This window comes from Engystomops pustulosus, chromosome 8 (genome assembly GCF_040894005.1).
Source record: "Engystomops pustulosus chromosome 8, aEngPut4.maternal, whole genome shotgun sequence".
NCBI classification, from domain to species: domain Eukaryota; kingdom Metazoa; phylum Chordata; class Amphibia; order Anura; family Leptodactylidae; genus Engystomops; species Engystomops pustulosus.
Window position 1 is genome coordinate 73,547,544 of NC_092418.1, and position 13,539 is coordinate 73,561,082.

The 13,539-nt window shown below is 41.1% G+C and overlaps 1 protein-coding gene across 1 annotated transcript in view; it reads right to left on the reverse strand.

Moving 5' to 3' along the window:
* Positions 1-898: 898 nt before the first annotated feature.
* EHHADH (enoyl-CoA hydratase and 3-hydroxyacyl CoA dehydrogenase) overlaps positions 899-13,539 on the reverse strand; it is a 31,975-nt gene continuing 19,334 nt past the window's right edge. The window contains exons 6-7 of the mRNA XM_072121242.1: positions 8,658-8,999; positions 899-2,448 (exon numbers count right to left, since the gene is read on the reverse strand). Coding sequence (XP_071977343.1) covers positions 1,181-2,448; positions 8,658-8,999 — 1,610 coding nt within the window. The 3' untranslated portion in view covers positions 899-1,180. The remainder of the gene's footprint in view (positions 2,449-8,657; positions 9,000-13,539) is intronic.

Here is a 13,539-nt window from a genome sequence, read left to right on the forward strand (position 1 = left end):
GAGGACCTTGGGGGGGGGGCGTCTGAAATGTACTGAGTTTTGGCACAGTGGCATGCTAGCTTGGCATAGGCTTGGCATGGGGGCAGGCACTGGCTATATACTGGAGGGCAGGTACTGTCTATATACAGGTAGGACGGCACTGGCTATATACTAAGGGGGTAGGCACTGGCTATATACGGAGAAGGAAGGCACTGGCTATATATAGGTGGGCAGTCACTGGCTATATACTAAGGGGGCAGGCACTTGCTGTATACTAAGGGGGCAGGCACTGGCTATATAATAGGGGGGAGAGGGCTGCTGGCTATATACTACGGGCAAGCTACATATTAGAGGCAGGGGGCTGTCTATATACTAGGGGACAAGGGTTGCTGGCTGTATACTAGGGGGCAGTGACTGGTAATATACTGGGGGCTGCTGGCTATATACTGGGGGGCTTTTGCTGGCTATATACTGCGTATAGGCTGTGACCAATGCATTTCCGAGGGCACAACCACCAATCTTACACTAGCGAGCCTAATTAGCATTTACAATACTGAAACTACTCTGGATCTATGCCATCAGGCTTTCTCCTATCAATGGGGTGTTCATGGGTTGAAGCAGACTGCCTGACACTGTACATCTGACAGTGGAGAGCTGAAAAATTTTAACTACCCCTGAGTAAGCGGAATAAAACCTACCGAAGAATAACAAGTGTTGGGATTTTTAGGGGGGTGAAAGATCTTCTTTAACATGTCCGAAAGCAGTTGACACACTGACACATTTCTGAATCCAGAAGCTATAAAAAGTATTTTTACAGGGTATATAGATCAGCACAATGTATAAGAGCAAAGAAAGGAACAATGAAGGTGCTTTGAAAATGGAAAAAACTATCAAACTTTCAAATAATGAACCCATAAAGTGGTAATTCCAATGTCTTTATTACATGTCATTTAGAAAAAAAAATTATTTTCCAAACATTGAAAACAAAGATTTTTCATATCATTAGGAATGTTTGAGTTTTGAAATGCTTTGGAGAATCACAATTGAAATGTAAAAGAAGTACAGTATATAAACATCCTCTATAAATTTTTGGTCCCACCAGGATTTTTAGATTAGGTTTCACTATGCTTTACATAGTGTCTGTGATTTTTTATTTGTATATCTTAGTTGTTATAATGCAAAATGTTTGAGAAGCAAATTTTTACAGCTTGTTCACAAGACTTCCAACCTGTGTTCTCCACTCTTTTAATGGAGGTCCTCCCACAGCCGCTAATTTCTTCAGTAAAAATGCAGGCTTCATACTTGGGACATCAGGATTTTCTTTATAGTATGTCTCCAGCACATCCAATACCTTGGCTACGCCAACAGTAGAGGCATGATACATAATACCTCCTCTGTGCTTAGGAAAGCCATAGCCATTGTTATAGATGACATCAATGTCCTCTGGACCAGAGGCTATGCCATCTTCTAAGACACGAAACCCTTCATTAATAAGAGCATAGAGGCAACGTTCAAGAATCAATTCTGGGTTCACTGGTCGCTGTCTTATTTGGTGTGTTTCTCTATATTTTTGGAGAAAATCTTTTACCCAAGGATCAGGTTGGGCAAATCTGCCTCCAGGTTTCTCATATTGGTACCATCCTTTTCCTGCTTTTTGTCCATATCTTCCAATCTCACATAGCATATCAGGTAGTGGGCTGTACCTATAACCCTGTCTTTGTCTTGCTGGAGTTCCTGGAGGAACTTTATTACCAGTTAAACCCTTTTCCATTCTGGACCTCCAGCCAACATCCAAGCCAGCCAGGTCCATCATACGAAAAGGGCCCATTGCAAAACCAAAATCTTCAAGAACTTTGTCTACATCTTCCGGATAACAACCATCCTCTAAGAGATAATTTGCCTGCTCAAGATATGGTCCTAACAGTCGATTTCCAACAAATAATGGACAGTTTCCAACAAGTACTGCCACTTTTCCTAATATCTTGCCTAGGTTCATAGCTGTTGCAATGGTTGTAAGTGAGGTTTGGTGACCTCTTACCACTTCTAGGAGCCTCATGATATTGGCAGGGGAAAAAAAGTGAGTGCCAATCACCAAGTCAGGATGGTTTGTGACTGATGCAATTTCATCAATATCCAGGCCTGATGTGTTGGTGCAAAGAAAAGCATCTGGCTTACATACAGATGATAGTTTAGAAAAAATGTCCTTTTTTAGCTTCATGTTTTCATACACTGCCTCAATAACTAAATCTACAGCACTAAGTTCTGCAAAGTCAAGTGTGAAACGGACAGAGGCCAGTGTGGCCGCTGGTGTTAGCCCCTGCTTTACTAACTTCTCAGCTTCACGTTCCAGCAGAACATTCACTGCCTTCTTGCCGGTCTCCAATTGTTGGGCATCTTGTTCTAATGCAATCACTGGAATGTTTGCCTTAGCTAAGGATGTGACTATTCCTCTTCCCATTGTGCCCAGTCCTAATATAAAAAGAAGATAATGATCATTAAAAAAAAATTATAATGCAAAATAGTGCAAGATATTCAATTACTGCACATATAAATCAAGAAAAAAAAAAAAAAGAAAAGAAAGCTTTACAGGAGCACAAAGGTGGGGGCCAAGAGCTGAGCAGTTGGCAGCACAGACAAGTCACATGTTGTTTTTTGAAATACATCCAAGCCAAAGCCCAAATCCTGGGACTGCACAGAGGATTCTGTCAGGGTGCAAGGTAAGTTATAACACACAATTATATGGTAATGGCAATGCTTAAAGAAAGCATATTTATAATGCAGCTGAAATTAGCTTTTGCAGCCTGTCTTTAGTGAAAATGAGGTCCCTGGTGACAGGTTCCCTTTCATTTCTAGAGAGCACTGGGTCAACTGGACATGTTCGAGTGCATTCATGTAGATAGTGAAAGTAATGTACATTAGCACAAAGTAGGAGACTGTTTGCACTGTGCACTAAAGAATTTTTTTTTTTGCTGTATGTTACCATGGTGATGCATGGTCTGTAAAAGAGCTATAGAAACAAAACTACAGGAAATATAGTGTACCTAAACTTATAAAGCCATTTCTTGTTTCGTAAATCAACAGTACAGTTGATAACAATGCACTTTGTAATATACTTTATTAAAAGAAAAATTCTTCTCTGTCCTATTTTTTCCCTCCTCTCTTCCCCAGAAGTGAGGAACATATCTGAAAGCAGAACTCAAGTCTCTCCACAGCAGATAGATAAGGAGAGGAGATTAAAGCTGAACTCCTAAAAGATCTGGATATTCAACCTCAATTCAGTTTGGTAAGACTGCTTTCAAACAGTGAGGGGAATTAATTAATGTGTCCCAAGTTCTGACAGTACAGAGCTCGACAACACTAGTCTCGTGCTGCAACAGATTCATCATTGTGAAAAATCAATTCCCCTAAATGGGGCATATTTATCAGGGCCAATAAATAGCCAAAAGACTAAAGTCTAAATACACAACTGACCGGAACTGGGATCTGTTATAAGATATGTATGAAATATATGTATATGCATATTATACTCAGAGTCACAAATCCTCTATATGGTAAGGACTATACTTATTGAGTGTTTCTCAACCAGGTCCGATGTAAAGCCTCCCATATGCAGGAGTTATGAAGTCAAATTTAGGTGAGATGATAGAACCAGCATGTATTGTGTTAAATAATATAGTGAAACTGCATGCCAGGGAAAATATCATCCACTACTTTCCCGTGAAACCCTAGAATCCCTGTAGCACTCAGATTCCTTTCTCTTGCATCGCCTGAAGAAAGATGAAATCTTAGACTACGGCAGCGAGCAGGGCAGCGCTATGTGGTGATTAATCGCATTAATATACATAAAGCCTTGCACAGGCCAGACATATTGCTGGGAAACTCATTTATCGTAGTCAATGAAAAATTAATATCTCTATTATATCTGGAAGAAGTCTGCCTTGAAGATTTTCTTTCCATTTTCAGGTGTCAACAAACATGTCTTTTCTGCAGGTCTTATTTGTTCTGATGGGATAAGAGGCAAATTAATTACAAGGTTGTTGGAGATGTGCGGGTCATCCCGAATTAACCACTTGTATGCTATAGTCTGCATCTTACTTCTGTTATTCAACGAATTTAAAAATTTAAGTCAGTGGGGCACATTTACCTACCCGGTCCTGTCTCGATCCCCGATCCGGACGGTCCGACGAAGATGAAGTCCGGCGTGATTCACCAACATCTTGTGCCTGAGTTCCTGCATGTGCCGCTTCCCCGCTCAAGTCCGCCAGAGTTCACCTTCTTCTTCCTGGTGTATGTGAGTGCATGTCTTGCGACACAATTTGCAATGTTAAATCCCGCGCGTTGTCCAATTTGTGTCGCGTGAAAGCTGGCCGATGCGCCAAAATCTGATCGCGTGTGCCAAAAACCCCTGTTAAATGCGGCGCAACACGGAAATCGGCAGGAAACCTGACGAAAATGCGGTCCGTGGACCCTTCGTAAATGAGCCCCATTGTGTATTTAGGGTGTCATTAGTTTTTGAATGAGTTACCATTCATAGCTGTGTCCTACCTATACATGTCACTTGAAACTGAGGCAGGTCCAGGAGCAGCTTTCTATAATTGATATGTGAGACCTGTTGCTCAGCCCCATGTGCTTCCTGCCTCAGTGTCCTATTTTTGGAATAAGATTCTGGCATAAATTGAGTATCCTAAAAGGTTCTGTAGGGTTAGTCATCTAGTAAATGGGCCCCAACGTGCACAAGTCTAGCATTGGAGTCTCGCTATCCTCTTAAAGAATGGATTTCCAATGACAAACCTCTAGGGCAGTGATGGAGAACCTTTTACAGAGCGAGTGCCCAAACTACAACCAAAATCCACTTATTTACCTGAAGTGCCAGAATGGAATTTTATACAGTAACGTATTGTTACCTGGTCTTTCACATCTTTTAATTGTATTGGCCCACTGAGGCCACCAATACAGTTTACATAAGGAAGGCAAATTCAAACTATCATTGTAGCTTCTATCCAGGGCCTCTCTGTCAGGAAGAACAGTGGGTCCAGCAGGATGAGCTCCAAAGACAATGCAGTTCTGTCAACACCTTCTCACTTTCCCCGTAGTTCCAAACAGCCAATAAAGTGCCGCTTTAAAATAGCACTGAGAGCATCATCTCTTAAGTTGCCTGGGACTGCAGGAAGATTCAGTGTTTGGTGAACTCTGCCCTTGGACGATGACCTTGGTGCCAGCAGAAAAGGCTCCAAGCGCCACCTCTGGCACCCGTGCCATAGGTTTGCCACCACTGCTCTAGGGCTAGTCCATTGCATAGGTCCATTACATAACAAACATGACTAATGAAGATACACTATGGGAGGGATTGATAAAGGCTTGTACTAGTGTTCTTGATATAGTCGCAATTTCTGACACAAGGCCAAGAATTCTGACTATCTATAGCTGAAGCCTGTGCCCGTTCCAGAGCCTCTCAGCACATGTGACTTGTTCATGGGTTTGAGGTTAATGTCATGCATCAGTGTGCATTGCAGGATCCCCAAATCTGCTGTTGAAAACTTGTTGCATCATTCCCAAGAAGACTCATGGCTGTACTAGCTCAAAAGGTGCTTTACAAGAATGGCTTGGTGGAAAAATGAAAGTCTCCAAGCTATACATAACCCTACAACTAAAATCAGTATAGGGCACTTGCTATGTATACATTTCCTTATCCACAGTGATCCGTCATTTTAAAGAAAATTACATTTAATCTTTATGCAAATTAGCTTCTTAATTAATGGGCTGGGCTGCTGATACAACAGTTTTCGTCTTTTATTTTTTAATTCTATAAGACATCAAAAAGTAACCAGAAGGGGGGATTTATCAAGGCTTGCAAACGGTCACAATTCCTGGCTTTGGGCAAGGCCAAGAATTGCAGCTTTTCCCCCTTATACGCCACACCTATGCCAAGTGGGTGGCATAAAAAACGCGTTCAAAACACCACTTGTGCCATCACCCTCAGCATATATCCGGAGTGATCTGTGGGAGCATAACGTGCTCGAGAACGATGTGCCAGTGCTTGACAAATTCTCCTCAACAAGTTTTGGATGCACACTTCGTACTTTAGATGAAAAAAGTAAAGTTATTTTATTAACCCAGGGTGAAAATGCTATATTTTAGCTTTTATTCAGGAATGCCTGACAAAGATTAATACAAATAGAGTTAGACCCTACAGTCTTATTCTGTGCCACATAAATCATGCTGGATGATGTATATGGAGTAGTTTAATGGTGTTATGCTGTAGACCAGCTATTAGTTGGTCTAGTTTATCATTTTTGGTTCACAGACTGAATTTTCGGGTGCCCCGATCAGGCCAAACCCCTTTCCAAAAGGTCACTCTCTTTCTGGACAAGTTGGTAAACTGGCTGACAATTGTCAAAAAACCCTAAATAAATGTGGAACACATCAATTTTGGAGGAAATTACTCCAAAATTCTGGCGCAGACAGGTCGATGAATCACCCCCATTGTGTAGGTGCTGTAAAGTGATGAGCAGCATAGAAAGATGTTATTTTTTTTTTGTAAAAATAACAGATCCCAGGAAATGTACAGTAATCTTTTTCATCTTACCCTATACAATTCTGTTTTCTGTTTAATCATTTCTGTATTAGAAATTTTATTAAACAAAACCATTGTACAAAATAAAATGGGGGTAATATTGATTTTTAATTCAATATTTTTGAATACTTTTTTAGTACAGAAAGTTTAAATGAGCCTTCCTGTATGAGGTGCAGGTTGGATAAATATAGCACAAGTTTGCAGAAAATCCACCTACCGCGTCCACAGCCTGCTGTACTTTTAACAATCTAGTTAAAGTGAAGGCTTTCACATACTGATTGTCTACAAAGATGTTATGGCCCAAGATCAATGCGCTGCAATCATGACTGCAGGTTTCCATATACTCCAAACTTCTTACTCACTGCTTGTACCTATCACACGGCACACTGTGTACAGAAGGAAACTCTTGAAGATCCGACTAGGATTCGTTTTGTTTATTTTTTAAACCTTTGGATATTCTGAACAGCTGCCTAGCCCAACTTATTTATAATGGCAACATTTTCTGATCACACATGTATCCAGATAACAAAATGTGCTATCATTCTAATAAATACTCCATAATGTTTAATAATCCCCACCAACAATCCTCAGGCTGCACAGGGGATTCTCCACATGAAGCACAGGTGGATTTCTCCACAGCTCAATTATTCTCACAGATGTGTCTCAGGTTATTAAAGGATTATTCCAGACGACTGATAGATAGAGGGAGAATGGGAATAGAATAGATTATCTCCACTTTATTTAGAATCATGCTCTCTTTCCTGGTCTGGAGTATTGGAAGTGAAGGCTCATTATTATCTCTGTACACTGCAGTGAACAGGTAGAAATTCTGATCTTCTGACAAGTAAGGGTGCTGTCACACAGTGCGTTATCGGATTGTTTTTAAACAGACTGAAAAAGCATGCTTTTTTGTGTATTCACCATGCGTTTGGCTGGCTTTAATGTGTTTCAAAGCTGTCTAAACTTCTAGAAATGAAGATAAACAGATTCAAACCTGCCAAATGCATGGTAAACATACAAAAATGCATGTGTTTAAATACTCATGCGTTTTCAATTGGTGTAAACACGGACCAATAAAGCACCATCTAATAGCACCCTAAGGATAAGGATTTCTAACATACATTAACAGAGTACCTACGCATTATAAAAAGCAAGGTATACTCAACTATTGTCACCATAAGAAACTTATTCAGATAAGCAACAACAGAAATGTCTGCAACAAATGTTCCAAGCATAAAGATACTCTTAAAGGACTTCTATCATCAGTTTAGTGATGGTAGATGTGTCCTAGTAAGAAGTTCCTGAGACTTCTTTTGTTATAACTCTATATCCCGCGATTCCCCATGTAGCGCTAGTCGCCCATCACCTGTCTATGCGCTCGGAAATGCTGGTGTCTGCCCCTTGAAAAATAATTTTTAAAAATATGCAAATGAGCGCTAGGGACTCCTGGGTAAGTCCCTTTTGGCTCCGTTGGCTGCTAATTATTCACGCTAACAGCTAAATGAAGAACAGATACTGTGTCAGGGGGTACACAGCAGCGTCTAGGTAGGCTTGGGTTAAAAAATAAAGGCAACAGAGTCCACTGTGGCTGCAGTGGGTCCGGAGTTCTAGAAACTTCTAGCTCAGCTTTACCAAGGCTAAAGCCTGGAGTACACAGTGTTTTTGCTTTAAGACTATCCTGACCTAGTTGGAGTTTTCCTAAATTGCCAGAAAACCCCTATAGGTGCCAATAATAGTTATTGAGTATATTCGTGGTATCGGCATTTTTACAGTCTCAATATTTATGGCACATCTTCTGGATCTACCCTTGGGACCCGCAGCTATCTCCGGAACAGGGGTCCTCCACCCTACCTTGTAATGAACCTGCTGTTTATAGGAAAGTGTTGTAAAGTAGCAGATGAAGAGCAGGAGAGCTGGATGTTGTACCCCTGCCTATGGATAGGACATTAATAACATTCATACCCTTATATACATACGAGATATATATTTTAAATGCAAAATATATTTAAATGTCTGTCACATACATTATTTTTGTGGTACTGACTATGAAATTAATGTGAAATTTTCATCTAAAATGAAGAACAGTATAATGACTGCAACCTACCTATAACGGCAGCGCTGCGGACCGGTTTTGGCTTGACAGTGTCCCATCGACCACCTGATGGATGTGTCCACTTCCCAACATTCCTCTCGGAGAAGAAGGCATATTGCTGTGCTTGAGGCTGACCATTGGCCCAAAGAGATAAAAACAGTTGCCTCTCCTTCTCTATGCCATGATGATATGGTTTCTGGACCGAGGCTCTCACAGCCTCTATACATGCTATAGGAGCTTGTGCCCCACGAAATTGCTTCTTTGCTTTCTCCACAGCGGTGTCCAAGAAGTATTCCATGTTGGGATTGGATGGTACATGGTTAATGCTTAGTCTCCGCTTGTCCAAATCCCGTCCTAATAGAAAGAAAACAATGGAGATAATTACGTTTTTGCAACATACTGCACACCTCATCTGATTGTAATGTATAAAACTGAAGGATTGGAGTATGATAGACATTTATATCCCTGCGATGCTTTCTTTTCTGATTATTAGATTTATTTCTTGACTCTTGACAACCCCATGGTGCTTCATCACAGGATCATGGGATGTAAATAAAAAAAACAAGCATCAAATTGGATGTGAGGGGCATGGTGGAAATGAATTTAGGTACATGATTCCGGATTTTATATTTGGTAACACATCCTCTTCAAAGCATATTACATGTAAGAAAAGCATTCTGTTACATACAGACACAACCAAGCGGTCTACAGAGTTCATTTTTCTGTATAATAGACTTTTTAACTTATTTCCTCTTTTGCTTGGTCCTTTAGTCACAGTCCTCGCTGCAGGCTTTATAAAGCACTGGTGTAATACAAGCTAATCGAATGCTCCTTCACCCCTGAAGCAGGGAGGTGACAGATGGAAACATCTCTTTCATCTCCTACAATTTTGGGAAGCAGAAAAATGACAGCATCTCCAGATATGTTCTGCTGGGAAGACACGCAGGTTGGATGCTGGTAGTTGCTAAGCAGTTTATTTCCATCTCCTGTCCTGAGGAAATATAAATGTTCCACACAAGATGGTCTCAGTCCGTTCCTCAAAAGCTATCACCAGCTGCGAAGCGCTTTAGTTCCCTGTCCCCTCTGGCAGAGAAGGAGACGCATACTTCTTACACATTCACACAATTGCATTTGGGAAATTTCTAAGTAAGCTGTACTTTTAGATAAGTGGCATAATCTGCTGCCTGTCTCATCATTGCCAACTTCCTATGGAACCTCTTAATGTTCTCCACAATTATTCCTCTTGTGAAACTCCAAGTCTTAACAGCTTTTTTTATTTAAACTAAAACTTTACATCAATTCATACAGATGCAATGGGGAACATTTACGAAGGGTACGCGGACCGCATTTCCATTGGGTTTCCCGACGATTTGCGCCTCATTTTACAGGGGTTTTTGACGCACGCGATCGGATTTTGGTGCAATCGCGCCGACTTTCATACGACACAAATCAGGGGGCGTGGCTGTCAGACAGCCCGACTGATTCAGACTAAGCGCAGGATTTAAAATTCAAATTGTGTCGCAAGACAATGCACTCACATGCACTGGGAAGAAGAAGGTGAACTCCAGCGGACCTCAGCGGGGAAGCGACACATGCAGGATATCTGGCGCCTGTTCTTAGTGAATCGCGCCGGACTTCATCCTCGTCGGACAACGCACCTCGGGGATCGCACCCCTAATCTTGGTTGGTGATTAAAGAGGTAATTTCACAGTGGAAAATGCTGCTGCATATCTTTGCAGTAAATGTAGAAATAGATGGAGAAGCCTTGATGAAGTACATGTAATATAATTAATACATGATGCAGAAGTCGTGGATCCTCTATTAGTCATGTTGTAGTGACTCCGGGTAATGCTTGAGACATCCCTGATCACAGATGCCACCACTGTAGTACACTGAACAGATTTAATTAAACCTCTCTCTGCAAATGACAGTTTAGTTTAGTCACTGCATGATCCAATAGAATTGCCTTCGAAATATCAACAAGGTTAGTGTTGGTGGGAGGGTGTTGGGGCAAACCGGGTAATTATGGCCATCCCATAATGAAGCCCCCTAGTGTGATGGCACTGTTGCAACATTGAGAGTTGTGGGGCCACGTGAATATGTTGGCTTCTGCGGTAGCACTGTTAAAATATTCCCTATTGTAGTGGCAAGAGAACAGTATTGAGTTTGTGCTCAGAAGATGGTGGAGATAATGATGAGGTGAGGAACCTAATATTTTTGTGTTGCTAAATCAGCATAGATTAGTTATGGCTGGAAGAAGCTGACACGGTGGCCAGGTAGAAGAAAATGAAAGATAGCTCGTCCAATAAAATATTTCATCAACCAATTTTTAAAAGTGTATCTTTTAATTCTTCCAGGTTTCCTAGTTTATTCTAGGAGGAATAAAACATTAACTATAAAATTGAGATTTCAAAGAAAAGATGTTACTTAATTGTTATTTTAGAGGGGACATGTCCTATTTCACTATTCTTGACTGTAGGTAACTATTACAGTATAATCCAGAAAAACAATAGACAAAGATACGTAGAGGGAAATAAACAGTTACTTGGTCCAGGACTAGAGGATCTCCAAAGCCTCACACAAAACGCATCTATGAAGTGTGTCCTATAATAGACCATATACAAAGTTTTCTTCTTTTAAACAAATATTTTCTTTACTTCAATATCCACAGGTATACATTATTTACAATTCCATTGCAGTAATCTTCATGACTTTATGCACAATAGCAATGATGGCTTGTTACATGGTGTTAACATGTACTATACAGTGTCACTATACAAAGTGTCACTATACAAACATTTTTTCATTCACAAAAACAGCGTAATTAGGTAAATATAGTGTAGACACTCACTTGAAGTTCAGACCTCGGGCAGAGACCCAGCTCACAAGACCGCTGGTAGTATGAGCCACATGATCTGACGTTTCGGGGGGAACGCCCCCTTCCTCAGACATGAGAATGAAAAAATGTTTGTATAGTGACACTTTCTATGCTAACACCATGTAAAAAGAAGAAGAAAACTTTGTATATGGTCTATTATATACTATTACAGTATATGCAAAAATACCACTCCAACTACAATCAGTAGTAACAAGTGAAAAAAGCCAGCTCACCCAACCTTCTAGTCATTCTGGGCTGCACACTTCATGGCCATCTCCTGGTGCACGAACATAGTTCCATCCATAGCCGTCTGGTACAAACGAAGAAAATAGAGAAAAGCGAACCGGCACAACAAAAGAAGGTCCACGGCTGTGCTGTGCCAAACTATGCCTGCTTTATTGAGTGACAAAATGCTAAAAACAAACACGAGGAACAATCGGTTAACGCGTTTCAACGAAAAACGTCTTAGTCATAACCTGTATGCATTCACTACATGCTCACCTTTTAAAAAGCCTGAACAGCTGAGTGGTATCTAGCTCCCCACCCTCCGGTCATGTGAGTGGGAGGGCCATGGGAGAAACTTCAATCCCAACAATGAATCACCTGATCTCAAGGATCCGGGGAGAAATGGAACACGCCCCCTCCAAGTCACATGATCGGGAGATGTGTCATGCTGTAGCTGGTGAGTATAACCATTACAAGAAACAGTATAAAATTGAAAATAAATATAAAACTGTTCCTTACTGCCACCTGTGGTATATAACAGTAGTCGCATATACATACAAACATGTGTAACAATGGGACAAAATTGAAAGATTGTAAACATAAAACGTTACAGCAACACTTAGATCTCAAGACTACATACTTCGTTAGTTTGTTGTTGTATAGATCTATACAGGAATCCATGCAATGTAAACATGACATCCAACCTCATCCATCTATGCATATACTTCTCAGATCATATACTGCTGGATTATGTAAAACAAAGTCTGCAAGTTAATATTGTTATATTCATATCTGTATGAGGGCATGCAATTCTATGTACATACTGTTATAATTACATCACTTATCTACTCAGTATGTAAGTATGAGGTCAAGTCTCTTGTTCAGACCCTGCGGCGCTCTACTTTCCATGACAAAAATCCAATAAGTCTCTTGGTTAAAAAGCTTTCTCTTAATGTCTCCACCCCTTATCGGGCGTGTGACTTTTTCTATTCCTATTTAAAAGGTGAGCATGTAGTGAATGCATACAGGTTATGACTAAGACGTTATTCGTCGAAACGCGTTAACCGATTGTTCCTCGTGTTTGTTTTTAGCATTTTGTCACTCAATAAAGCAGGCATAGTTTGGCACAGTCAAATCGAGGAGGGCAGAAGTGATAGGCGCACCACGAGACCGGGCGCAAACCTTCTCCAAAATGATTCACTTGTGGTTGACTCCAATTTCTGCTGCTCAGAAGAGATCTGGTGATGTCATAATACTATCTTAGAAGGAGAAAGGCATGTATAAGGCAGACGTGTCTTCTGTAGGGTTTTTATTGTGCCGTCTGATCTTTGTCTGTCTCCAGCTGCAGCTCCCGCACAATGTAACCTGTGCAGTGCAGGACTGATGAGCAGACACACAGCTCTGGAAATGTGAATTACACTGCCTTGTCCAGGCTGCAGGAACAGCTCAGCCATTCCACTTCCACTTCCACTTCTCGTTGTGCGCCTATCGCTTCTGCCCTCCCCGATTTGACTTCCAGACTCCAACCGGCCTAGTCCCCTGTGTTTGGAGAACACATTGGAGCACCAGCTGCCACTGACCATTGATATCGCAAACTAACACTGGAGTTGTGCCTTGTTGAGCACAACTCGACCAGGTGAGCAAATCACTCAACCATACAGAATACCCATAACCCAACAATACTACCCTATGAGCGCTTTTGTCTTGTTTCTACTATTATCCTCTATAGTTTGGCACAGCACAGCCGTGGACCTTCTTTTGTTGTGCCGGTTCGCTTTTCTCTATTACAGT